At 39.9% G+C, this 26950-nt stretch overlaps 1 protein-coding gene and 1 non-coding gene across 6 annotated transcripts in view; both read left to right on the top strand.

The window, feature by feature from the left end:
* The window catches only part of LOC102089076 (bifunctional heparan sulfate N-deacetylase/N-sulfotransferase 3), a 299272-nt gene extending 279598 nt beyond the window's left edge, over positions 1–19674 (top strand). For 2 of the 5 annotated variants that reach the window (XM_021298612.2, XM_065062754.1), the window contains 7 exons: positions 785–908; positions 3892–4066; positions 5075–5245; positions 10673–10782; positions 12797–12899; positions 14405–14515; positions 17722–18593. In XM_021298612.2, coding sequence (XP_021154287.2) covers positions 785–908; positions 3892–4066; positions 5075–5245; positions 10673–10782; positions 12797–12899; positions 14405–14515; positions 17722–17736 — 809 coding nt within the window. In that variant the 3' untranslated portion in view covers positions 17737–18593. Of the gene's footprint in view, positions 1–784; positions 909–3891; positions 4067–5074; positions 5246–10672; positions 10783–12796; positions 12900–14404; positions 14822–17721; positions 18594–18644; positions 18751–19339 lie in introns of those variants that run through there. The other 3 variants (XR_010472552.1, XR_010472551.1, XM_065062755.1) reach the window with 3 other exon arrangements.
* A 2647-nt stretch (positions 19675–22321) lies between these two features.
* LOC135579486 (small nucleolar RNA SNORA24) lies at positions 22322–22452 on the top strand. Its single transcript, XR_010472634.1, has one exon. It is a non-coding gene; the product is annotated as a small nucleolar RNA SNORA24 (small nucleolar RNA).
* Positions 22453–26950: the final 4498 nt, after the last annotated feature.

The raw sequence follows: 26950 nt of genomic DNA, 5'->3' as shown, positions 1-26950 counted from the left end.
TTATTGTATTTTAACATCTTGATCATCTAATAGCATTTTTTTTTCTTTTCAGACATCACCCAAAGGTAGTTTAATAATGTCGGTTACAGCAGCAGACAGTTCACATTTTGAAAATGCAGGGTTTGGGTGTGTGTTGGACCTTTCTTTTTTTGCTTTATATCAAAATGAATAACACTTATAAACAGATCAACAAGATGGACAAGATCTTTTCAAAGCCGGAGGAGGAAAAGGCAGCCATTTTTCAAATGGTGTAGATTCATAACTGCAAGTTCTCGTCTGTCTTGCAAGTGTCTCATTTATAGAAATCTGTTATTTCACAGCATTTACTTCAAATCAAGAAGTTCCTTATGGACAGTTTAAATTGCAAGGTTGCGGTAGTTTATAAATTAACCGAATGGTTAATTTTCTTCACTGCAGTCAGAAAATTGCATTTGTGCTTCCTTTCATCTTCACCAATCCCCAATAGCTGCTGAGTGCAGGTCTTGTAAATTATTTTTTGCGACAATCTCACAAAAAAAACAATAATTATTTTTAAAACACAGTTTTTAAAAGTGTGAAAACCAGATTACAGCATTGGCACTCCAGTTTCTGTGTTAACTGTTTACAGTTCTGTAAATGTCGTCAATTTAAAAGCACAGACTGTAGAGATTCTGAGGTGACATAGATCAGCATCTGCTCACTGAAATGGGATGGAATAAAGCTGGTTTAGTCCATCTGCGGGTATGACCAAAAAAATGTGTCCGTGTGCATTTTTTTTAATCTTGAATTTTTTTCCTATTTACAGGTACCACAGCCTTATATTTGTTCCTGATCATGCATCCTTCGATCATTAGTAACTCCCCCAGCCCAAAAACCTTTGAGGAGGTACAGTTCTTTAATAGAAATAACTACCACAGGGGGATTGATTGGTAAGATGGGTTATTAGTATAAATATAAGTTTATATGTTGTGAACAATACAAAAATTACATTATTGTTGGTAGCATTAACTGTTTATATAGAGAGTGAGATAAAAAAATAACCTTTGGTGTCCTCCTATGCAAGTGAATAATGATCTTATCTACAGAATGTCATAAATGCACTAACTTTTGTGAGGCACTCTTCTAAAATCCATATATTAATAGATGCAAAAAGAGTAGCAAAATCTGTATTTCTCTTTACACGTGCCTTTGAAGTTGGGACAGTAATGGTTGTTAGTTGGATATAAGGAGGCAAAAATTATGTTCCTGTTGGAAACCTTATTTCTAAACAGAAGGTAATATCAGAGAGAGGCATTTTTCCTTTAAATAGGATTCAGAAGTGGCAATCAGGTAAATGCGGGACAGAGAAAGCCTCTCAAAATGTTTTTCAAAGATCAAGTAATCAGGAGAACATTAGTGTCTCTGTAGGGTAAGTGGTACTAAAAAAGAGTATGTGTCCCTGTCACTGCATCCACTATGGCTGCTGGGGAATCACCAGACGTATCTGCACCCAGAAGGGCATTCTTGATCTCCCCTGCTTTCAGAAAGTGCTGCAGTATAAAACACTACAAGATGAAAAGCAGTAAGAAGCTGTAGTGGCTGGGGAGCACCAGTAAAAGATTATTGATATTTTGTCTTGTCTCTTTTTTTTTTTTTCTTTTTTTTCCGAGTTTAAGGGGAAACAGCTTTATTGCCTTTGACTTTGTATTCATCCACAAAATTAACAGAGCGAACGCTGTTATAAGGCCCTAGTGCAGATACGTCAGATCCAATTTCTTTTTAAGTCACTTAGTTTTTACAGAGTTATAATTGTTGTAGCAGCTTCTTATTACAAAGAGTGGTGAGTCAGATAGTTATTACCAATAGAGAGAAGCTGTCTGAATGACTGGAAATTAGAAAGCTGACACGTTGCTGTTGCGACAGAAGATGACATGCAAGCGACTCATACCGGAGCCACATCGACGGAGACAGCTTAAGTACAGGGAGACAGTTCTTCCACAAAATCAATATTTTCATGTTGCTAGAAGACCACTTTGCTGCTTCTCTCACTCCTTCTGCTGTACCCACTTCCCTAGCATGCAAATACAATCTGTCTGCTAGACGTGCTAAATTACCTTCATCTTAACACAGCACTGCTGTGTGAGACTGTCAGTGGTCAACCTGTATAGACCAGGCACATCCTTTTGTCATGTTCTCACTCTACAGTCCCCGTTCGGCTATTTGTACCTCTGTGCTACATGCCCCACTTGCCCCTGCCAGGTCTTGGATACTCAGAACTGCCTCTTGGTGTAATTGTTTAACTCCTAGATTTGCATTCTGTCTGCCAGACAAATCTCCTCAGTCTGAGGGGGCGTTTTAATGCTGGCAGGTAACGAGCTTACCCAGTGTTAATTAGATACAAAGTCTCTGCTTATTAGTCGCTTAATTGGCTAGGATTCTTTCAAGGCTAGAGTTCAATTTCTTTTGTGGTTATAGCAGTATAGCTTTTTCCCAGAGTTGATTCTGACTTAGTCTTTGTCGAAGCTTACAGTTAGACCAAGGCTGACTACAGAGACAGGAAAGGGTTCTTGCAGCTGTTAGGACCTCAGTAACTTCAATATTGCCATCTTGAACGAGATATAGATATCTGTGGCAGGAGTTTAATAATTGTCTCCTGAACGAGGTACTGAGCAACAGTTCTATAGTCTCTGTTAGGCAAAAATGACTATGAGTGTAAGCTTTATAACCTTTTGATATCCCACCTGGTCTGACCTCTTTTACCATTTTTCACTGACACCACATCAGCTTCTACTTTCTCCAAATTTGCCGTGTTATCTAAAGTATCAATTAACTTATTTCCCAAAATTCACTGTAGTACCATATTTAATGTTAAGTGTTTCCTTATAAGACAGTACGTAGTCCCTATTGCTTTGTATTTTACTCAGTCTGCTACCAGGACTTGAGTACAACAGCCTAATGACACCATACATGATCCAGAACAGACCTCCCTTTAGTGCCTATTGCTTCTTTCAGAGTTGGACTTCGCCAATGATGTTTTGGTAAAACATTCTGAGGTCACACAGTCAGGCTGGGTCATTAGTTTCCAATAGTTTTATTCAGGAGCGGAAATCGTTATACCTTGATCATTTTCATCAAATCAGCCCTAATATTTTTTGAAAATAGAGTCCATTTTTTGTTCAATGAAACAGTATCATATTCTGAGATATTTGCATTAGCACTTAGCAAATACAAACACTTAATAAACTAGCAAGGCAGTGACAGTCTTTCATTGTGCCCCGTGTGGTTGTCCTCCTAGGTCAGCTTTTTTACATGCACTCTGCATGTGACAGCAGCGATAGCTGTGCAGTGTTGTAGCAGAATTTTTGAATGCAACTTTGAGCACATGATGCAGGGACCTGCCCATCTGTCAGCCCTTCACACGGCGTCATTTAGGTCTCCCTCATGCAAGGTAATTTACCAGCTGCTACTGTGAAGACCTTGAATGAATTCAGTGCATCTTCCCCACATAAACAAGCTCTCTTCTCTTTTCTGTAAAACCAATTCTGATACTGAATATATATATTTTTTTTATGGTATTGCACTGTGATGTCAGCCAAAGGCCAAATTTGGAAAACTCATTTTCTACTTTTGACTCTGACAGGAGTTTGTTCTGACTGAAAAGTGAGAATTCACTAATTTTAAGAAGATACGTGAATATCATAACATTTTCATCCAGTTACCAAAAAATAGCTGCAATGTCTAGTTACATGTAGTGTGAAGAAGAAAGCAAGTACCAAGTAAAATGTGATCAAAAGTGTAATGTAAACTTCTGTTTGCTTTTATTTGGCAATTAGGCTGTCATTTTAATTGATTATTCTAGAATAAAATATACTTAACAGATTTGTCAACCTTTCTGTGACTTTTAAGTAACTGAGAATGATGTTGCTTTCCTAGGTACATGGATTTCTTCCCCACTCCTTCCAACGTCACCACTGACTTCCTCTTTGAGAAAAGTGCCAACTACTTCCATTCTGAGGAAGCCCCTAAACGAGCTGCTTCCCTCATCCCCAAGGCCAAGATCATCACCATCCTCATCGACCCATCCGATCGGGCATATTCCTGGTACCAGGTATGCAGTTTGAAGTAAACAGGCACAAAGGAAGGTTTCCACCTTGAATCTTCTCTGTATATCCTTTCAGTATATATGCATATAAAGGGTTTGGATAATACAAGCTTTTATTGGTCGGTCAGTGCACCATAAATGGTCACCCGTGGGATGAGGTATCTGTCAGTGTAAACCTGAAAATCTTTCAAAGGTTAAATGTCAGAAACCACATTTGCAAAAGTCTGCCTGCAATATAAGCATGTAAATGTGCTTGCTTAGTTGATTAATTTATGTAATCAGCACATAAAAAAATTAGTTTATAGACACAGTTATCTACTTTTCATGCTCAAGATACAAGGTAGGTTAAGAAATTTTTGTTCTCCTGGTCCACAGATTTCAATGGGATTTGACAAAATAAAGATATTTTAAGAAAAATAAAATTCCAAAGAGAGAAATGTTCTTAGAACTTCTGTGACATCTTTTGTGTCATTTTATGGTGAGAAGTGATCACAGCCCTGAGTCTGATCCCACAGCTTACACTACTTTGGACAAGAGGTTTCACTAAAAACCTGCTGAGATCCCTTCTGACCTGAATTTTCCAATGATCCTCATAAATACCAGTGCTCAAATTTGTCTTTCTGCAAATTTACCTTGTGTAATTTGGAAAATGGAAATATGAAGCTACTAGAAATGGAGCTTCTAAGTATTTCTGTTTATTGTGCTGGGTTCATTTGTACAAAACCTACCAGTCAGTTTATTGAAAACAAGCATTTATACATTCCATTTCGTTATTGCTAGTATCAGTGTATCTTCTGATTTGTTTTGATACAAAGAATATTTATGGATACATGCAATGTTTATTCCAGCATTTTCAATAAATTAATACAGATGAGGACTTCTTAAGTAACTCATACTGTAAATAATCACTCATAGCAAGGTCAGTAAGGCCAGGTCAGTAACACCAACCAGTTTGGTTTTATTTTCCCAACTTTTATGCTCTGCCAAGTTCCAGCAATGTCACTTCTTTTACAGCATCAGCGATCACATGAAGATCCTGCAGCTTTAAAATTCAGCTTCTATCAGGTGATCACAGCTGGGCCCCGAGCCCCATCTGAGCTCAGAGCTCTCCAAAAGAGATGCCTCACACCTGGATGGTACGCCACCCATATTGAAAGATGGCTAACTTACTTCCCACCATATCAGGTAAATAAGACCGTATCTTGACATCCTAATCTTTTATATATATAATATCCTAAAAGATTACCTTTGTAAAAGTCTTAACTCCTGAATACTGATCCTCAGGTGTATCCTAGAAATATTAGAATATGTTTTAAGACATTGATTGTGATTATTCACAGCCATATTCTAAGGAGTTGGTTGACATTGCTAGGGGTGTCATATCTTAGCACCTTACAGCTGGGAGCTTCTTCTGCAAAACGAATCAGAAGAATAACCTGGAAGCTCAAGGGCAGCAGTTCTGCTGTTCCTTGAACTCTCTTGTACCCTGAACTGTCTTTAACTTACAGCTGTTTTTTCATTTGTTCATGCTTTCATCACTTTGTGTCTGGCTTTTTGTCAGCTGAGGAAAAGAGAACCAGGCATGGAGTACTTTGTCGTCATATTAGTATCAGGTGGTCCACCAGGGTTCCTAAAAGAAAAATTGAAGGAAAACAATGGGAAGCTGCTCAGTAGTATTTGTCTGTTCTGAGCGATAGCAAATAACAGCTAGCATCAGGGGATGTCAGCTGGGATGTTGCCCTCCCTGCATGGCTTGAAAAGAAGTTTGGTGTCTGAACACTTTGAGGTGTAAAAAAACCTTTTTCCTTCTGAAATGAGGGTTACCACACGGAAACGGATGTGATCTACTGGTTTTATAACACCTTAATATTTAAGTAGATCAGTGTCTTCACCCAATTCTTGGTTCTTCCGTGCAGTAATCTCCCACTGTGTCAACCTCCTTACGCTATGATTGTTGTAGTAAATACACCTGTATGAGTGCAAGAGCTCACACGCTGGCCCACTTCTGTGCACACTGCTTAATTTTTAACACATTCCTGGCACAGTTTGGACCCATAGCAAAAAGCTTCTTGCCAAGCAGTTCCAGAGCACAGTTAGAAAGATAACAAGAACTATTACCATTGGGGAGTGTGGACACAATCAATTTCTTTTTGTGGGTGAGAGAATTTAGCAACATAAATCCAAGTCATCCTGTGCTTTTTGGCTTCAAGACCAGAGCGCTATATCTGATTTGGTTTAGTTACCAATACAGATAAGCCTTTGTGTACATTGATGTGTTTGCTATCTCAGGCATCACCAGGTTTTTAGGTGAATTCATGATTTGCCTAACGTGACTTTTCTGTAACTGTCAAAGCACTAGGTTTCTTTCGCATACTGTGTTTTTGGAATTTTGTCACACATTGCTGCCAATAACAGTGCATCCATGTATCGGAGCCTCTACTGGGACTCATTAATGCACTGAAAGAGTTTGGTATGTTGGTGTTCCTAACCATCTACGTTTGGTATCTATCATCCTGAATCATCAAGGTATTCTTTGTGTTAAGACCGGTTTCTCTGTGTGTCTTTGAGCCTCAAACAGTGTGTGTTTATGGACCCACAGTTTCAGTACAGGTGGCACATAAGCAATCTGAAAACTGGATTTCCCTGCAAACTTCTGTTGGCGTATAAAATTCAAATCATTAGCATCCTTTTGGCCTTGTTTAAGATCAGGCCTCAAAAGCTTAAAATCCTAAGTGTTGAACATCATCTTGTATACAGAACCCAGGCAGACAATATCACATGATCAGTATCTCCTTGGTAGATTTATTTCTGGAATGGATTTTTCTGACATTAGCAGCCTGTCTGGCACTATTCCCAACCCCATGTTTAAAGATTACTTTAGTTGCGAGAGGCTGGCTGCAATCTGAACCTTCTGTTTATCCCGGATTCATTTAGCTGAGACAAGTTGGCTGGAGTCTGCACCTTCTGTTCTCCCAGAGTGTGCCAGGGAAGCTCTGATGCATCTAGTAGGTGTTACTCTCCAAATACTCTCTTTTGGGCTAGCCTCGCAGGCTTCTTGAAATACACAATATTGTAATATCATTATATGCATGTGAAATTCTCTACATTATGTTTTCATTAGCTTTTCTGCAAAAGTGATCCATGAATATTCAATATGTATAATCATACAGATTTTTGCCAGATTCTGTGTCCCTTAGTGAGAGCAAAGAACCAGCCTTGGTGGCCTTGTGTTTTTTCTGCAAAAGTACTAGGGATTCACTTGCATTACAAAAGCAACAGTATACAGTAGGGCGTATCCAAAGTTATTAGCAAGTTCAAGCAACTGCTGAAGCATAAAACACTTACATAAGGCAGATCTAAAATCAGCTCAGCTTAGAAGAATAGCCTTATCTAAAAGAATGAGAGCCTTATCACTCCAAATGAGCTCTATCTCCCAGTATCCAGGGCTATCTATAATTTTTAAAGCTATATAAACTGTGGGGTCTCTACATATGTGACTAAACTGAAGTATTTATCACAGTATCACAGTATGTTTGGGATTGGAAGGGACCTCAAACGATCATCTAGTCCAATCCCCCTGCTGGAGCAGGAACGCCTAGGTGAGGTCGCACAGGAACATGTCCAGGCGGGTTTTGAATGTCTCCAGAGAAGGAGACTCCACAACCTCCCTGGGCAGCCTGTTCCAGTGTCTGTCACCCTCACTGAGAAGTTTTTTCTCAAATTTAAGCGGAACCTCTTGTGCTCCAGCTTGATCCCATTACCCCTTGTCCTATAATTGTTGGCCACCGAGAAGAGCCTGGCTCCATCCTCATGGCACTCACCCTTTATATATTTATAAACATTAATGAGGTCCCCCCTTAGTCTCCTCTTCTCCAAGCTAAAGAGCCCCTGCTCCCTCAGCCTTTCTTCATAAGGGAGATGCTCCACTCCCTTAATCATCTTCGTTGCCCTACGCTGGACCCTCTCCAGCAGTTCCCTGTCCTTCTTGAACTGAGGGGCCCAGAACTGGACACAATATTCCAGATGTGGTCTCACCAGGGTGGAGTAGAGGGGAAGGAGAACCTCTCTCGATCTACTAGCCACCCCCCTTCTAATACACCCCAGGATGCCATTGGCCTTCCTGGCCACAAGGGCACAGTGCTGGCTCATGGTCATCCTGTTGTCCACCAGGACCCCCAGGTCCCTTTCCTCTACACTGCTCTCTAATATGTAATTTCCCAACCTATAGTGGAACCTGGGGTTGTTCCTGCCCAGATGCAGGACTCTACACTTTCCCTTGCTAAATTTCATCAGGTTATTTTTATCTGTTATGAAGTCAGCAGGCATACAGTCAGTGGTAGAAGTAGCAACAAGGACAGGTAAATTTTCCCCTTAGAAAAGTACTAACACCACACTTGTCTTACATGGTAAGAATTTGTAAATCTCAGAGTACTTCACAGATTTGGGGTTCAGATGTTTAGAATTTTGATTTATTTAATTTATTATCTCATAAGTCATACTAAAAGTCCTATCTTGTCTGACCACCAAAACAGATTTCTAAAAGTTCAGGAAGCTCATGTCTCTAAGTTAATTTCCTGCCTACAACTCATTGCTGCCATGCAGTCCTACAGAAGAAAAGAGGACCTATCACCATGAACTCCCTCATGAACCAAAAGATATGCTCGTTCCCCAACACTACAGGAAATAAAGCTGTTCGTTGGGTTTTTTTTCGGCCACGGCCATCATTAAATGGCCTGTCTGAAGCTGAAGAACTGAGGCTGTTTCTAAGCTGTTCTCATCTCCAAACTGTCTCTCTTGCTCCTCTCCCACTATGGTGACTTTTAGACACGAAGTAACTCGTGTAGTGGAAGAGCAGGGACTTAAACAATCTCTTGTCAGCTGTCAGCAATATTACAGTAAAATGATCAGTAAGCTTTAAAGTGACTCTCATGCTTCATCTGTAGTATTTTTATTATATATGAAACTATCTACTTTGTAAAAATTACACTATTTACTTTTTCTACCTCACCAATATAATAAATGCATTAGCTTTTGAGGAAATACATGAAATTACATGTTCCTGAGATCAATATGAATAAATCAGTATGAGTAAGGAAAAATTTTACCTCAGTTCCTTACAACCCCCATGAAGGGGAGCATCTTTTGTTACTGGGAATGTCAGAAATTTGAATGAATTTCCACAGGTAAATTTTTTTCTTACATGTCTTTTTTGGGGTGGCAGAAGTGGGAATGGCACAGATATTTATCTTTATGTGTTTTTTCAATAGTGAAGAGGAAAACCTCACTTACTTTCTTCCAGACAGATGTATCCCCCATTTGGGATGTGTTTTGACCTCTGTGCTATGAAGCACTCATGGCCTGTTCTCGAAGCTTATGTCTTAGGAAAGCAGTGGGTTCATTTTGGGCTCAGACAGTCATCATTGCATCTGATTGCAGATTTCTGGGATGAGCTACTGCCTTCTGGACAGCCTGATACTTCCATTAATCCACATCTCAAAATCCACATGCTCTATATGGGTAATTCCAAAGACTGATCTTTCAGAAGAAAACACATTTCTTCCAATTTGATTATGCTCCGAAACCTCGTAGTCTTGCAAACTTCTAAGTTTCATCCAATCCTGGAAGCAGTTCATATGATTTTATATCTCTGCTTGCATGGAAACATAAAAACAAACTTCAGTACTTGTTGCAGAAGAAGATTGTTGAACGATCTGCAATTCTATTTTCACCCTCCTTTTCATTATTAAGGCATGATGGAAAAAGTAGAAGTGTTGCCATGACAGGAAATAAATGCTCAACTAATCTATTTGGGACCCTGTTTCTCTTCCAACAGTCAAAAAGGCCCAAACTTGCTGCACCATCAGTGAGTCATTTTGGCTTGATACCACATTTGTTAAAATTCTCAGGTAGTGTCTGTTTCCTTGAAGATTCACCTCCAGGTAAAAGGGTGGCCGTGTCTGAAGGAGCCTACTGTGTGTATATGGTCAAGCACTTGAAAAGAAAAAATAGAAATTACCTACCAGTACTTGGCTTTCTTGGAGCTGCGTTGCACGTTCTCTGTCTATCTGCATTCCTGCCTTAAGGTCCTCATAACACCTGCCTTTATTCAGATTCTCAAAAAAAGCTTTTTCATGCAAATATGTATTGTCGTATGGGTTTAGAAGTAAGGCATTTCATGCAACATCTACCTCCTGCTTTCTGTCTTTTTGGTCGTTTCCAATGACAAGCTTTTCAACATTACTGTAACATATGTTTGCGTATTTTTTTATCTATGAGAATTATATGTTATTTTTCTAGACATTATTATCTTTTTTTCTTGGCTGGACAAATCTCATTCCTTTTCCTGCCAATATTTCTTTATCTTTCTAGATCCTTCACTGCTATATCTCTATTGACACAACAGCTTCAAATTTAATATCATTTCAGATTTAATTAACATGCCGTTTACCCTGTTCCCAAGTCATTAATGATGATGACAAAACTGGACCAATTATCATTCTCTGGGGCAGTTCTCTCTGCATAATGAATGAGTTTGACAGAGGTGGAAGTTTCAGTTTGAAGCTTGAAATAATGAACTGTCAATTAAGCTTTCATTTATTTTATTTGTTGTAGCTCCTAATTATTGATGGACAGCAGCTGAGAACTGACCCATCTACCATAATGGATGAAGTGCAGAAATTTCTGGGCGTCTCTCCTCATTATAATTACTCTGAAGCTCTAACGTGAGTTAATTTAAGCATCGTTTTCACCTGTTCCTACATCCCTAAAATACCAGTTAATATCTAAGTAAGCTTGCTGCAAAATAGTCTCTCATACTTCTGCATTTCATACGAGCTATCAAAAGGATATATCCTCCATTGTTTGCAAAGAACATAATTCAGGGTTAGATTTTCTGTGAATCATATGCTGAGCCACTCAGTGTGGAGCCTGACTTACAGACATACACCTCTGACAAATTAACGAAGTATTGTTTTGTGAGAATTGCATGTGGATTTTGGGTGAAGAGAAAGGAATTTTATTTCCGTAAGTAAACGGAACACGGAATGCTGACATACATAAACAGAAAGAGAATTGGTTTTTCCTTATTTTTGATAGAAAGACTCAACAGTATCAGTCAGGAATGTAACATCCACTCAGTGTGTCATAAGTGGACGTATACATGAATCCTTTGGATTCTAACGTTTAGATTGAGTTGCCCTTAAAATAAGACTGGTAACCTTAGGTTTACTCTTTTGAATATAAGCCTATTACCTGTCTTTATGGGAGGCTTTCAGAAAACAATGGTTTTCTTTCCTAGACATTTATCTGTTTAATGCTTCCATCTAGTTTTACTCTATGCCTTTTTATGGCACAGGTAGCAAAACAAACCTTCATCTTCCATGAGGTAGAATTAAGTGCATTTTAAAGAGGTAACTTCAAGGATTGTTTGGGTCTTTAAGTATATTGGAAACATGTTTGTTTTCTACTGAAGGCCTGATACTGAAGTATCCTTTGGCCTGGATACTGTCAATCCCACCTGCATCTAATTCTACAGCATGCATCTTCCTTTGTGTCTCCCTTTGTCCCCTCAGCTGATGTCAGCTTATTTACACCAGTAATGAATTTGTCTTTAAATTAATTCATTCTGGCATGTCTTTTACAAAAGATACACAAAATAGAATTTCTTTTTGCTTGTAATTACAAAATTGCAATACAGCAATGTGAAACAAAACACACTTGTGTCTGTGTATCCTTTCTGTAGAGAATTCAAATTGGTTTGTAGCTTCTAATTCTTTAATGGCTGCAAGGCCATTATATTGGCATTCCAATATTAGATATTATGTATATATTGGTATACCAATATACCAGGTTTACAAGACAAGAGTGAAAGACTGGAAAGTGAACTGTAGGTTAGGTTATGTTTTATAGAGTGGACAAAGATAACTAAGAAGAAAAATTCGTGCATGGTTGCAATGTTCTGACGAAAACAAAGTAAGCCCAGCTGGAAGAAGTGCTTTCTATCTTAGCTTGCAAAAGTTCTCTGGGAGATAAACTAATTGCTCCAACCAATGTAGCTGTTCACTAGTAAGTTACTTCCTGTTGGTACTTCTCAGCTATAATGAGTCTTTCACAATGAAGACAGATGTTACCTGTGTCTGTGATGCAAGCAAAAGCTCAGCCTTTATTCTGCATGCTTACTTTCCCTTGGCTAGGTATGTATTCTGCAAAGGCATGATGTAATCCTTAACATGTGCTCTAAAATGTGTGACACCTGTAGAACGCAAAGACTTTATTAGGTATTTTTATTATCATTATTGTATTTGAATTAATCCAGTGAAGACAAACACCACATACCAGTATCTTTGCCCATACTAAATCTTTCTGTACCAACAGTAATCCTCATAATCACCTGGATCCTAATTGTATCATTAGCAGGTATCCACTTCAGTCTAAACTTGGAAGATGCATCTTCCTTGCAGCATCTCGCAGCCTTTCTTTCGTAAGATTCAGTCTTTCCAGGATTAGTATTGGCTCCTGCTTCTCTCCTTTGTTTTTTCTCTTTATTTACTTCTGGTTCACGCTTTGTATCTGTACCCAGCTCTTACTACCTTGCTCCTGTTAACCCTCCTCAGCTTCTCCATTTCCCCACTTTGCTTGCCACCTTTTCTCCTGAAATGGTGATTTAACAGAGATAAAAATAAGTAACTTACTTTATAGTGTTTCTGTGTTGAAGTGTACCAAATATTTTTTTTTCAGATTTGACTCACATAAAGGTTTCTGGTGTCAGCTCCTGGAAGAGGGAAAAACAAAGTGTCTTGGAAAGAGCAAAGGTAGAAAATACCCTCCTATGGATTCTGAGGTAAACCACTACAGTCATTTGCATTATACAGATATTCAGTTGCCACATATGGGACACCACACAGGCATAATTAAAAGATGGGAAAGAAGACAAAATTAGTAGGTATTCACTATTTGACTACCTTTCCCTGCAAATGAAACATTTAAGATAGCCGTAGAGCACATCGGCTTTTTCAGTTCTTTATTTCAAACGTGAGGAATTGAAGCCATCAAAGAAAACAACTTTTAAAACTTGGCAGCCCTGAAATTCACTTGGAAACCTGTCCCTTTTACCTAAGTGACTTAAGCAGCAGAGGCTCCACAGTGCATGTTTTTTCTCAGTCACGATCAGGTATGTGGTTTTGTGTCTGATCCCTTGTTTTTTAGTTGGACCATGACAAATAATGAGTTGTTAGCTTCTATTTCTATGAATTTTATAAATACCTTCCCAGACAAATGCTCAAATGAAGACATTTCCATCAGATCAAACAGAATCATAGAATCATTTTGGTTGGAAAAGATCTTTTAAGATCATTGAGTCCACCCATTAACCTAATATTGCCAAGTCCACCTCTAAACCATGTCCCTAAGAACATCATCTACGCATCTTTTAAACCCCTCCAGGGATGGTGACTCCACCACTGCCCTGGGCAGCCTGTTCCAATGCCTGACAACCTTTTCCATTAAGAATTTTTTCCTAATATCCAATCTAAACGTCCTGTGGTGCAACTTGAGGCCACTTCCTCTCATCCTATCATTTGTTATTTGGGAGAAGGGACCAACCCCCTCCATGCTACAACCTCCTTTCAGGTAGTTGTAGACAGTGATAAGGTCTTCCATTAGCTGCAGCCTTTACCTAAGGGCAGTTTAATCTCCTCTTCTAGCTGTAACTTTTGTGTTTATTCTGTCCTGTATTCCCATTTTATTTAGCCTGACTAAAATGCAAATAAAAACTTACAGTTTGAACAGCAGCATTAATTTGGCAAGTAAGCCTGGATTTTTTTTTTCTCACAGTACTTAGATTGTAAGTAACTTTACATCAAGAGAATCATGCTGATATAAAATAACTTGGTGAAAGGCTTTTGACCAGAGATAAAACAAGACTTTATTGTTCTATTTTTCAACTCTAAGTGCTTCTGAAAATATAGTTACTAACTGATACATGCCTACATACAAAGATATTTTAGAAGCTTTGGTTTCAATCACACTTCAGTAAATGCAAAGTAACTGCATTGGCTTCAGTGTGATTCTTACTTTACATGACTATTTGAGAGTAGAATCAGATCCTTTGCTTTGACTTCAGTGTTCATTTTGAACAAACTTTGTTCCTCTTTAAATTATCTTTTACCGTTAAGCTCCTAACTGAAGAGCTTAAACTTGCATGCAGTAGGTAGCACAGAACAACGTAAACTGCATAAGAGAAAGTAAAGTTTTGTCACAGGTAGAACAAACTTGGAAACCTAGAATTCACAGCAACTGCAATACAGCATTTTACTGAATAAAAATATCTCCTTTTGTATCCATCAGTGCAGGGCTTTTCTGTCAAGCTACTACAGAGATCACAATGTGGAACTGTCAAAACTCCTACACAAATTGGGACAGCCCCTGCCATCGTGGCTGAGACAGGAGCTACAGAAAGTAAGATAGCATTGAGACACGGCTTTTGGAAATCTCTCTCCCATGCTTCAGTCATCATACCTAAAGTCTCCAGTATCTACCAAGAATTTTTTGTAAGATATATGTCTTCAAAAAAGAGTAAAAGAAATTATTTCCATATGCTGGCATGTGGATTGTGAAAATACATGTGTTTCTTAGAGCTCTGGTGGGCCAAATCTTTCTCATAAACTTTTCTGGGCCTGTGGACTTGTGTACTGCCGTGCACATATGTGAAATTATTTGCAGCTGGTATAAGCTTCAGAGATACATGACCTGTCCAATTTCATGGTAAATATTTACATTTTTATATATCGTTTTAAAAGTATGGTGTCTTCTGTAGGTTTTGTAGCCCATTGTTAGACCACTGACAGTTTTTCTTACTATTTGATTATTGTTTCACATAAAATAAGAAAACTTTATATAGCACAAAATGCCAAGTGTACTTCTGCCTTTGGAATCGGCTTGCTAATACTCAAAGTATATATTTACAAGGGTGAGAAGTACAGTTACTATTTTATGATCTAGCTGTGCTTAGCAGCAAAATACATGGAACAAAATCTGGAAGCCAGAGGCAAAAGTCATGTAGAAAAGAAAAAAAACAGAAAACATGACTATAACCTGTAACAACAAACCCTTACAAGGCAGTAAGGACCTTTATCCATAATTACGTCTGATTTTGTACTGACTGAAATGGCAAAATACAGAATGTAGCTGTTTTCCAAACAGAAATTTAATTGGACATGTGAAGCACAAAAGTTGCGGTATAATCCTTACGAGCAGTATTACACATGTACAATTGGGAACCAAACAAGCCCTGCAATGAGCAGTCTGTCACTCCTGGCTTCTGTGAGCAGCCAGATCTGAATATTACATTGTTGTGAGGCAGGAGTGATTCCACCAAACTGAATGAAACATTGCTAAAGAGCAGAAACAGATCCATCCTAAGATTGCCATAATTAGTACCCCTAATTTTTCCTTTATTTATTTGCCTTCACTCTATGCTTTGTGTATTCCAAGATCCCTCAACCTGATCAAAATTGTAGCAGCTTTCAGTAACCTTCAATTTACACCAGCTGCAAAAAATCTATCAGATTTCCAGATGAATATATTGGTCCTCATTCCAGACATTTTAAACATGTCCATTTTAAATATTAGGAATAAGCTTTAGGAAAAACAAAACCAAAAACCAAACCAAACAACCAAACACAGTGTGTAATTACAGTAGAAATTCACACTCTAATAATGGAAAAAACAAACATCCAGCCTTACATTTATGTGATACATTTCAGTGATACATCTCACAATACATCACTTTAGATGTGAGATAAAGTCTAATTAATAGTATTTAAAAGTTGAGAAAGAAGATCATTGAAAACTTCAGCTGAGTATGGCCATGATGCTGCTTCTCTGAACTTCGGCTCTGAATATTTCTGAAGGCATGAAGATGTAGTGAAAACAAAAGAGCAATGCTTTTTACAGTAGCTCTGTAATATTAGCATAATTTGGTTTAGAATCAATAGTTAAAAACATGCGTCAAATGGTGGGAAAACATAATATGTCTCAGTACTCTTTTATGGCACTTATATAATCATATAATTTGACTTTTAAGGTAATGGAATAGAAACCAGTCAGTTATTCCCTACATAGAAAAGAGATGTTGAGGTCCTTACTATGCCTCTAACTGGTAGTCTTTATTTATTGATTTTTGTCTATGTAACACCTGGTTTTGATAGGCCTGCAAAGAAAAAATCTAGACAAGTTTGCTGCATATAACAATATTGTTTACGCAGCACATTTTTGCTAAGGGAACGTGCAGGATTAACAATGAGGACCTACTAGAGTAGACTTTTTTAAGATGAGCATCTTTATTATTTATTAGAGAGCATTTTCACTTCATTTCACTTTAGATTTTTGCTGTCATATGGATTTGGCCCAAAAGCTGACTTGTCTTAAAATAGTACTTATTTAATAAAAGAAACACTCTGGATTTTGAGCATCTGTAAAAGCAAATTCTCAGCATGCTGTGGACAGCCCGTGTGTCCTGCCAGCATATATATGGATTTGTTACAACTAATTTGAATAACTGGAGAAAATACCTGGGGTTTTCATCCTGGCAAGATTGATTTTACCCTTGACATAACCTGATGTAACATCACTCAAACATTTTTTAAAAATCTGCAGGGATTACATGGAGCTCCTGTTACGTACACTGCTGCCTCAGTTACCCCATGCTCTTCAGAGCAGCAATTGTAAAACAGAAGCAAACAGGAGAAACTTTAAGCACTCTGAAGTGCCCAAAGTTTTCCTGGTGAGAGGATGCTCTGCATAAATTGAGTGACTCCTGCATGCAGGAGAAACAGGCTTCAGCCACATTCATAGTTCATTCTTCATTTTCAAGAACTGCTTTCTTTCTCTGGGAAATCAAAGCCACTGCAAAAAGATAATGAGTGGGCACTCAGGGACAGAACAGTGATGGGGACATGCACGTTGGCCTCATTGTCCCTCCAGAAATTTTACAACAGCCAAGGTGACACATCTCAGATCTGTGGACTACTTCTGTGAAGTCCTCTCTGAGCTACAGCAAGGAGCTCCCTGCCATTGTTGGTGATCTGGTAGAAGAGCCCAAGTGCAGTCACCATGTAGCCCTGGGAGGATATGCCCCCCACATGCACAGCTTTGGCTTGGGATGCACTAGGCTTGGTTTGGCAGCTGAATGCAAAGCTCATCCTCCAGGAAGGAGTGTCATGGTGACTCTCAAGTCCTGATGAGGAACAGCAGGGTGGAGCCCTTGTGCTGTCTAGTGCTTTTTCTAAAGGATGGAACTGGGAACAGAATGCGTTCCTAGGGAAATCTTCAGTGGCTTCCTGTGGTAATTTTACCTCAGTCAATACTGTGAACAAAGTAGCTTGACCTTTTGAGCCCAGAACTGCGCATCTGAAAGTGTGTGACCTTGAACCTGCGTTGGTCAAAGCTCCTATTGGGATGCAGCTGCTAAACATTAGCATTTTTAGAAAAGGTGCTGCTGGATTAGCTCCATGCATGCAGGGCAGGCTCCTCTCAGACACAGAAGTGCTGGAGAAGTAAAGGCAAACTGCTGGTGCTCTTTGCAGTTCCGAATTTCCGATGTTTGTTTGTTACTTGTTTATACAAGGCTGGTATGAATCCCTTTTTTTTTTTTTTTCCTCCAGAACTCTTCTATTTAAATACGTTCCTACATTTAACAGGAGACTAAAAAAATACAGTGTGACTTTTAACGTGCAATCAACTTGGTGAAGAATGGAGTCTGAGCAAAGCATGCAGACAACATCTAGATGTGTCATTCCCCAAACAATAGGATGCACATCAGTACAGCTGAATAAGCAAGTCATACGACATGGATTATCTGACAGAAGTTTAACCTCTATTCACAGTTTAGCTACAATCGGTATTTGATTTCCACAAATAGACTATCAACATTAATACTGTTAAAAAATACTGACCCATTACAACTAATTTTTATTTGCTAGTCAAAGTCAGATGTTTTATAGTGGTTGGTAACACAGCCATGGTTTCTGTTCCCCTGGTAGATAACTGCACAAGCAATTTCTTTAACAAATGCTTGATGATGTGAGCTTCACATTTATTTTCATAAACATGATTCTGAAATTTGCTTTCTGCAGACATCTGTGCCATTAAAAATCAATGTGTGATTATGAGCAGAAAGTGACTGTTCAGGGGTGTAAACACAGAGCCTGATATGAATTCACTTAATTATTTGAGCAAACATTCCTGAAAATACTGTGATATTTTCCCAGTTCTACTTGTGCAGAAAGAATTTGTTTCAATGATTTGCAGACTATCTTGTACAGAATATCCTTTTTCATTGCTTAAAAATGTGAAACTTCCTCAGGAAGAAATTAAATAGATATTTCAATGTTTATAGATGTAATACTCTTGTCATTCACATTGAATGAAAATTGCTGGAAACATTTTTCTCAAAGTTTTTTAAAATAAAAAATATATATTATTCTCATAGTGGCATGGTATCTGAAGTGCAACAATAAACTCTGATAAGAAAATATAGCGCTGTGTGGAAATGATTTTTATGTTCACAGAAGTTGTCCTTTTCCAGGTTTGTTAGCAGCTATTGCAGTTTGACACTGAGATACAACATAATCCAGGAGCAGGGGAGCAGCATGAAATGTTTTCAGAAGTGAAAAATATTGCTTACTCTCCCAGTGAGTGAATATTAGTGGTTTATGCAGCTGCTCGTTTTACTGCTTTTGCTTCCTGCTTACTTTTTATTTCTTGTGCCAGAAATTGCTAATGTGCTGTAGAAACATTGCCAGAGCTTGCTATTTTAAGATAACAAGCAGACTTTGTTAAAATTATTTGCCTTGGGGATTCAATAGTTGTGCCAATGCATCAGCCTACACAGATGTAAGGAAACCTTTCTTAGGAGAAACCTCTAAAGACAGTATGAGTGTCCCAAGGAAAATTCACTGTTACCAACAAATTCAGAACAGAATAGAACAGTGTACTATCTAGCTGGGCAAAAGCTGCTTAATATCTTCACAGAAATGTAGAAAATACGAAGCCTGTGTTAAAAAAATATTCTGTTAATTAGAGAGAAATGATGCAACCTCTACATTTAGAAGTCTAAGCTTATTTTAAAATACTTAGCTCTATAATCTCTAAGCATAACAAAAGTGGAACAGTAAAGTAATAACAGAATGATACTAAGCAAAGGGAAAAGATACTTGCTACAAATAACACCTGCCTGACCTGTCTCCAATTTATCTGATTTCATTTAATGGTTCTTTTCAGTTCTTCCAGTCACAAAACTCTTAAGAGCTCAAAGGCAAAGACACTTTTTTGTCTCTGTGGACCACATGGATCAAGAAGGCACAATAGTTGGCATCAAAGGACAAATCACAGGAACAGGAAAGTAATTAACAGCTGAAACCAAGGGCTGGGGAAACCTGAATGGAGGAGGAATTTAGGCAAATTAAGGTTGATAGACTTTAGAAGCATATAGTGAGCTGGATTCTTCAGCACTCTGCTTTCTGTCAGTTTACTTCCATCTTTTTTAATACAATATTTTCTTGCCTCCCTTTTTCTGTTCTGATCCTCTCTTCCTCTTGATAAATTCAGATGGGAAATAAGGCTCATGTACTTTTAATTGCTCAGATGGTTTGTCTGCTTAGGAGAGCTGTCAATCTAGGAGCACAAGGTCCCTCCTTCCAAAAGGTATTAAACAGAAGTGGCCTAGTTCAACTGTGATAAAGGTGTTCGGTTCAGAATTACTAGTTGAAATCATACAGCCTGTGTTATTCAGGAGATCAGAGAAATGGACTCTCTTTCCTCAAAATAAATCTTATTGTCTCCCCAATTATCTCATCAAGAATGTCTCTCCTATAAGTCTCCCAGTAAAGCTCCTTTCTTCAGCTAAGTTCTGAACTGATTTACTCCTGTAAAAAATTTTAAATCACAAAATAGAAAAATGTTTTCTGCATAACTTTTAAATACAAGCACAGTACATACATTTTAGTTACAGAACTCTGTCTTGAATGAAAACATTATGAGCTAAAGGCAGGGGCCAGCTTTTTAATGCGTGTGACAGAGTGGAAATAAAATTTCTGAACACAAATGGTACAAGGTCAGAACAGCTGAGGCTCGAGCTTATGGCACTGGTATCTAATGTGATAAGATATGCCTTAAATAATTTCCCATCTTTTCCACAGAAAATAGGTAAAAAAACATGGATATGAGCCAAAAGGCAGGTTTCTGCAGTACAATATTCGCCTATTCTAGCCTCTTCTTCCAGACCTCCCTAACAATTCAAATACAAAGTCATCCTGCTGTAGCCGATTGAGCCAGATTTTCAGTCCCCGGGCTGTGTCATTCAGTAGCATCTGGCCTACAGAAGCCCACGTTGCCCCAGCACCATTCTAGTGCAGCCCCACACAGACCCTGAACTTGCCTTTGAGGTGCAGCTGTTGCCAGGAGCAGCTTTTACAGCCTGTGCCTGCCCTGCCCCTGCTCAGAATGACTGCAAAATACTTAAATTAAGATGCTGTGGCATAAAAAGTATAGTAATTAAAAACAAGAGTGTGGGGATTTGACCAGCATTAACCAGACACACTTACTTACATGGACTGGAAAAGGAAAATTACCCGTATTCACATAAAGGGATTACTTCATTTATCTTTCACAACCTTTCTTCTTAATCTATGCTTACCAAGTAACAAATAATAGTGTTTCAGTATTTAAGGCTCAGAGAATCACAGAATGTCAGGGATTGGAAGGGCCCTCAAAAGATCATCCAGTCCAATCCCCCTGCCGGAGCAGGAACATCCAGATGAGGTTACACAGGAAGGTGTCCAGGTGGGTTTTGAATGTCTCCAGAGAAGGAGACTCCACAACCTCCCTGGGCAGCCTGTTCCAGTCTTCTTATGACTTGACCCAGCGTACATACACATGTACATACACACATGTATCTCTGTCTCCATATAGAAAGCAGCATCAATGTCTAGGCCATCTAAAGAACCTTGAGAGAGTTTCTCCTCCCCTTCTTCTCTGCCCTGGTGAGATCACACCTGAAATATTGTGTCCAGTTCTGGGCCCCTCAGTTCCAGAAGGACAGGGAACTGCTGGAGAGAGTCCAGTGCAGGGCAACAAAGATGATTAAGGGAGTGGAGCATCTCCCTTATGAGGAAAGGCTGAGGGAGCTGGGGCTCTTTAGCTTGGAGGAGACTGAGGGGTGACCTCATTAATGTTTATAAATATATAAAGGGTGAGTGTCACGAGGATGGAGCCAGGCTCTTCTTGGTGACAACCAATGGTAAGACAAGGGGTAATGGGTTCAAACTGGAACACAGGATTTAAATTTAAACTTAAAGAAACTTCTCAGTGAGGGTGACAGACACTGAAACAGGCTGCCCAGGGGGGTTGTGGAGTCTCTTTCTCTGGAGACATTCAAAACCCGCCTGGACACCTTCCTGTGTAACCTCATCTGGGTGTTCCTGCTCCGGCAGGGTATTGGACTCGATGAGCTTTTGAGGTCCCTTCTAATCCCTGACATTCTGTGAGTCTGTGGTTCTGTAAAGAGAACTGCCTCGTTTGGGGAGTAACTTGCAGACCCTTTTCCACAGCTCCGTTAATTCGGTTTCTCCTGGGAATGCTACTCAGGAGACTCAGAAAGGACCAGAAACCGAAATAAATGGTTTAATGCGGATAAGCCCCACACCGCGTTCCCGCAGCAAACACAACCCCGCCCATTGCCGCGCTACGGCCGCCGGTCCGTGCCGCGCAGGCTCAGCACCGCCCCTCGCCCCGCCCCTCCGGTCACGCGCGCCGCGTGGGAGGGGTCGCGGCTCTGGCCACGCCTAGTTCGCGGCGCAGCGCGAGGTGGTGGCCGCGCGGGTGTCTGTGCTGTTGGTCTCGGGGCTGCTGGTGGCCGTTGGCGGGCGCGAGGGGCGGCGGTTGGCGGGGAGGCGATGCGGGGCGGTTGGCGGGGCGCTGGGCACGCGGCTGGGCACGCGGGGGTGTTCGCTGACTGGGCCCGCGCGGAGCCGTTAGGCGGCGCGTGCTCTGCCACAGTCGCAGTTGGGCCCGGGCGGAGCCGGCAGCGCAGGGAGTCGCAGGTAGGCCTTGTGGCGAGGCAGAGGGGATGGGAGCTGTTAGGCCGTGGTGGTGGTGGTGGTGACGGCGGCGGCGGGGCCAGGGCCGGAGTGAGGGAGGGAGCGGCCGCCGGTTGGGAAAATGGCGGCCGCCACGTGGTGGGAGCGGCGGGTTGGGGGCAGGTTCATCCATGACTCCATGGGGGCTGCCGCCCGTGGCTGTCCCCCTTCCTAGGCATGGAAGAGCAGTTCCTTGCTAATTGGCAAAACTTCTACCGTCTTGTGGGTATTAGTTGTTGACTGTAGCAAGTAACAAGCCGAGTCGGCAGAGGCCCTGGGGTTGGCAGTCTCCCTCCTTTGCTGGTGTTTTTGGTTTTTCGTTTTCTTTTTTTCTTTAGTAAGCGTTCTTTAATAAGCGTTGTCTTTTTTCTTTTTTTCCCCTCAGGAGCGCAGACGGTGCAAGTACGGAGGTGTACCTGCCGTTGAAGATCCTTACCTCAAAAAGTACGTGACTGCGTGTGTGTTACGTAATAATCTCTTAGAAGTCGGGTTTTGGGCGGGAGTAGCACCGACTTGAGCATTTCTGAGACTTGTCTGTTGAAATCGAGGTATAGGCTTGGTGCTTTGTTTTTAGGGCATGCATCGTTTGTGTTTCAGTCACAGAAATATAACCAAGTGCATCAGTTAGTGTGACTGGCAAGAGTTTGGCCTGGGTGTAGATATGGTAGATATGCTAGGAATAGTGGATTATGGTAAAACATGTTGATAGTGTTTTTGCCTGACAAACTGCCAATTAAAAGCATCTGAATCCACAGTTTTCTCGGGGATGCCTGTGCAAGGAGCATGTCTTTTTCAATAATCACGTTTCTGATTTAGTGAAATGAGCACCAAGAGTAACCTGCAAATGCAAGAGCAGAGGCATATGCCAAATTGATGCTAACAGCTTTGTTTTAGAGCAGTTTGCAACTTCTAGGAGGGCATCATATTGTTGCCTAAACTTAGGCCTAACTTTTAGCAATGAGCAACAATGTATACAGAGTTTAGGTCAGGCTGACCCTCCTTGAAGCCGTCAAAGAGTGATGGATTGAGCAAGGGAGTTACCTTTGAGGAGAGTAAAACAAAGAGAAGCGTGATAAGATGAACTCCTTATCAGGAGCACCTGTACTGGCAGTTTGGACGTCCTGGAACCTATGCAATTAGTTTAGTTTGCTTAACAATGTATCTTGAGACAGATAAGGTGTCCTTCACATCAACTTTGTTCATTATAAGCTCATTATAATACTAAAAATCACAACCCCAGAAGGGGAGGCCCAGGCCCAACCCAAGACTACTGCAAGGAACGTTTGCAATAGTACGATGCTTATGTAACCAATATGCAAATGCGTAACCAGGCAGCCCTTCAGGACTGCCCTGAGGGTGTGTATGTTGTGTTAAGATTTTGTATGTAACAACTGTAACTTTGTATCGCTGGTGTGCTATTGGTGCAAAAGAAATTGCAGTTTTTGTATGGTTGAAACTTACTGTTTGATATTGGAATACATTCTTAAATAAATGTTGCTACTTTATACATAATTTTAATGCGGTTTTCTCACTTTGTTTTTTTTACTACTAACTTATTACTTGCTATTTTATATTTATTTTAGACTATGGAAAAGATGTTAAAAAGCAAATTTGAGTTATTTTCTTACTTGAGTTGAAAATGGGTCATAAAGCAGCAGATACATCTCACAACATCAACAACACATTTGGCCCAGGAACTGCTAACGAACATGCAGTGCAGTGATGGGTCAAGAAGTTTTGCAAAGGCGATGAGAGCCTTGAAGATGAGGAACGTAGAGGCTGGCCTGTGGAAGTTGACAGCAACCACTTGAGAGCAATCGTCGAAGCTGATCCCCTTTCAGCTACATTAGAATAGTTTGATCTACCATCCAGACTTGCTCAACTCTGTAATAAAATCAGTATCTTGTCTCTGTGTGGGATTGGCTTTGCACACCAGGAACGGACACGCACTTGAGCAACAGCAATACTATTCAGTGATGTTTGCTGTCCTGTATGTGTTTCCAGTAGCCGTATTAAACTGCCTCAAACTTGTTTTTACAGGTGAAAAACACTTTCCAGTTGTGATGGCAGAAGAAGATGGGGGCTAAATTCCACATGAATTCTAAGAATAGCTGTGGCTAGAATTCTAAATTTTTATTTAGGGTAAAGGTGAATCTGCCTTATCATCTGGAATTTATGCCTTTTGTGAGCAGTATAATCTCCGATTATCAAACAGAGCTAGCCAAAGCTAATTTTAGGATAGGTCTTTATGTTGCTTTAGATGTAACAGGAACAAGCTTTTTTTACTTAAGTTCAAACTTGGAGCCTAAATGAAATTCTGTAGTCCATCTCTCATCTTTGCAAAGAGGGGTTGGAATGTATCTTGCTGTGCCTGAAATAAGCTTTGTCTGCTTCTGTACCAATACTGTTGGGGTGACTAGATCATTTTGTGCCTCTTTTATGGATCTTCCGTTGTTCCTATCTTCGGGCTGCCACCAAGTCTGAAGCAATTCTTCATGTAGTTTGGTGGCTATGCTGTACTTCATGTGGCTGACTGTACTCTGCAGTATTACTAAATTTGATGACATGCACCTTCAGTGGTGGCTCTTCTACTGTTTAACTGTGTTAGAAAGGCTGTTGCAAGGAGTGTAAGTCCACTGCATAAGATGAAGGTAAGTTTATGAAGTCTAGAAAATCAATGTGAAATCTTCAGTCATGATTTTGGTATATATGCCAATGTAAAGCCTTCAAATGTGTTACTAAGTCAATAAAGATAAAGATACAATACTGCACCTATTGCTTCTTCTTTGCAAGACTACTGATAACCAAGACTAGAACCTCATGTGTTCTTTGGACTAGTGGTACATGACAAACTGCTCGTGGGGATACAGCTTTTGGTAGCTGGGCCTAATGCTTGTGACTGTGGTTTCAGGCCAAAGCAGTGACTCTGGCCAGTTTTCTCTAGTTGTCTGGAAGTCACATAACTTCAGTTGGAGGTTACTGGTACAAGGGAGAAATAGTGATGTTGAATGTAGCTGCTTTTTCAATTCTGGTTGCTGAGGCATCTTTCAGGCCATATTCAATAAAGTAGTATATGGAGCTCCCGTAGGTGGTGAATTGTTGCAGAATTGGACAAGATAGTTGTTTTACTTACAAGTAAAACTGTTGTAGGTAACATCCATCTCTGCTGGCACAATGTCTTGTGGAATATCTTCCACTTAAAGGATTTTTTTTAAAATTATTTGCAAGATAGTGTTTGAAAGGCCTGGGAAATAATCTGTGAAGCTAGAACAGATCAAGCATGCAGTGCAATGTCTGCTGAGTACTTGGCAACTGAGGGGCCATTCTAATTTGAAGTAAATGGGGGAGGGGAAGTGTGGACTTCAATTACAGCATGGATTAGATCCGAGGAAATAACTTCCGATGGTCATGTTATTCATAATGGAACAGGCTGGTAGGGAGATTAGAGAGCTGTCATAGGAAACTTTTTTCTTTTTTTTTTTTTTTTTTTTTTTAAACCACGTGCTTCTCCTGCCACTGACAGAGTATAGCTCAAGGTATATTCTATGTAGAGCTATAATAAGGGGACTATACCTGTTTATTTGGTGGTGTGTGATTACTCTTTAATGGCTCTGCATACAACACTATCATATGACATCTTTACTGCTTAGGATTTGAAGTTTTGCCTGCCAAGTGTAGCCAACAGTCATAAGAATGTACTGTGAATTTTCTGTTCTTATAGGAGCATGGACTTGAGTAGTAATCTAGGTGCTTCTAGGAAAAAAAAAAAAAAGGGCATCTGTTCTACAAGGGCAGTTATTTTCTTGCACAAGCAAATGCTGAGCAGATGGTGGCCAGGACAACTGTTGCTATCCTGTGGACAAGGTGTGGGTGAGATAGTGCTAGCCCTGTCTGCAGGTGTGATTGCTCTCCTGGCAGGTCCTCTTCTTGCAAAGTGGCTTCCTTAATTTTTTAGGTAATTTTTTTTTTTTTTGTGTCCATCTTTGATCCCATGAGGAAAACCAGGTGTAGGCAAATACAAATAGGAAGAAGCAGGAGCAGGGTTGGGGATCAGCTTCTTAAGGATTTAGAATGCATTAAAGCAATATTAACACAAAGCACAAAAGTCAAGAATGTGGCATGAAGGTCTGGAGGGAAGCATTTTTCTTTTGTGGTCAGTGAAAGACCAAAAAGTTCAGGCTTTTTGGTGTTGGCTTTTGTCTGTTACATGGCATTGCACTGATGTGGTTCTCTGATGTGTTGTCCCAAATCCCTTGAATTTTAACCTTTGTTTTTATCAGACAACAGCTGCCTTTTTAATCTGTTTTAACAATTTCAGTGCATAATAACTGAATTGTCTTTTTTTTTTTTTTTTTAGCAAGTTGCCTTTGTAAATTGACTGTGCTGTCTCTCTGCCTCCAATCATGGAGGATTCTTTTGTGTGAAACTATAATTTAGAGGAGGATCATGTAGCAGTTCTAATAGTCCACTGTGTGATCCAAATGATGAGGTAAGTGATATTTCCACTTGAATGGTCATGAGTCCCATGATCTGTCAGCTTTAAGGTTCTTGGGAACAGGTGGTGGCAAGCAGGTCACAGGCTGGATGAATTGGCCTGGTGCCTTGAGTTGCCCTGCAGGTTAGATTTGTGAACATTCAGTTTTGAGCTGTTCATAAAATATTTAGAACTTGCAAAGATGAAACAGTGGGTTTAAATCAAGAGAAGGAAAAACTATTTCAAGATTATAGTCAAGTACAAAAGTAAGAACTGTAATGT

This window comes from Columba livia, chromosome 4 (assembly GCF_036013475.1).
Source record: "Columba livia isolate bColLiv1 breed racing homer chromosome 4, bColLiv1.pat.W.v2, whole genome shotgun sequence".
In the NCBI taxonomy this organism is placed as follows: Eukaryota; Metazoa; Chordata; class Aves; order Columbiformes; family Columbidae; genus Columba; species Columba livia.
This window is presented reverse-complemented; position numbering and strand designations above follow the sequence as displayed.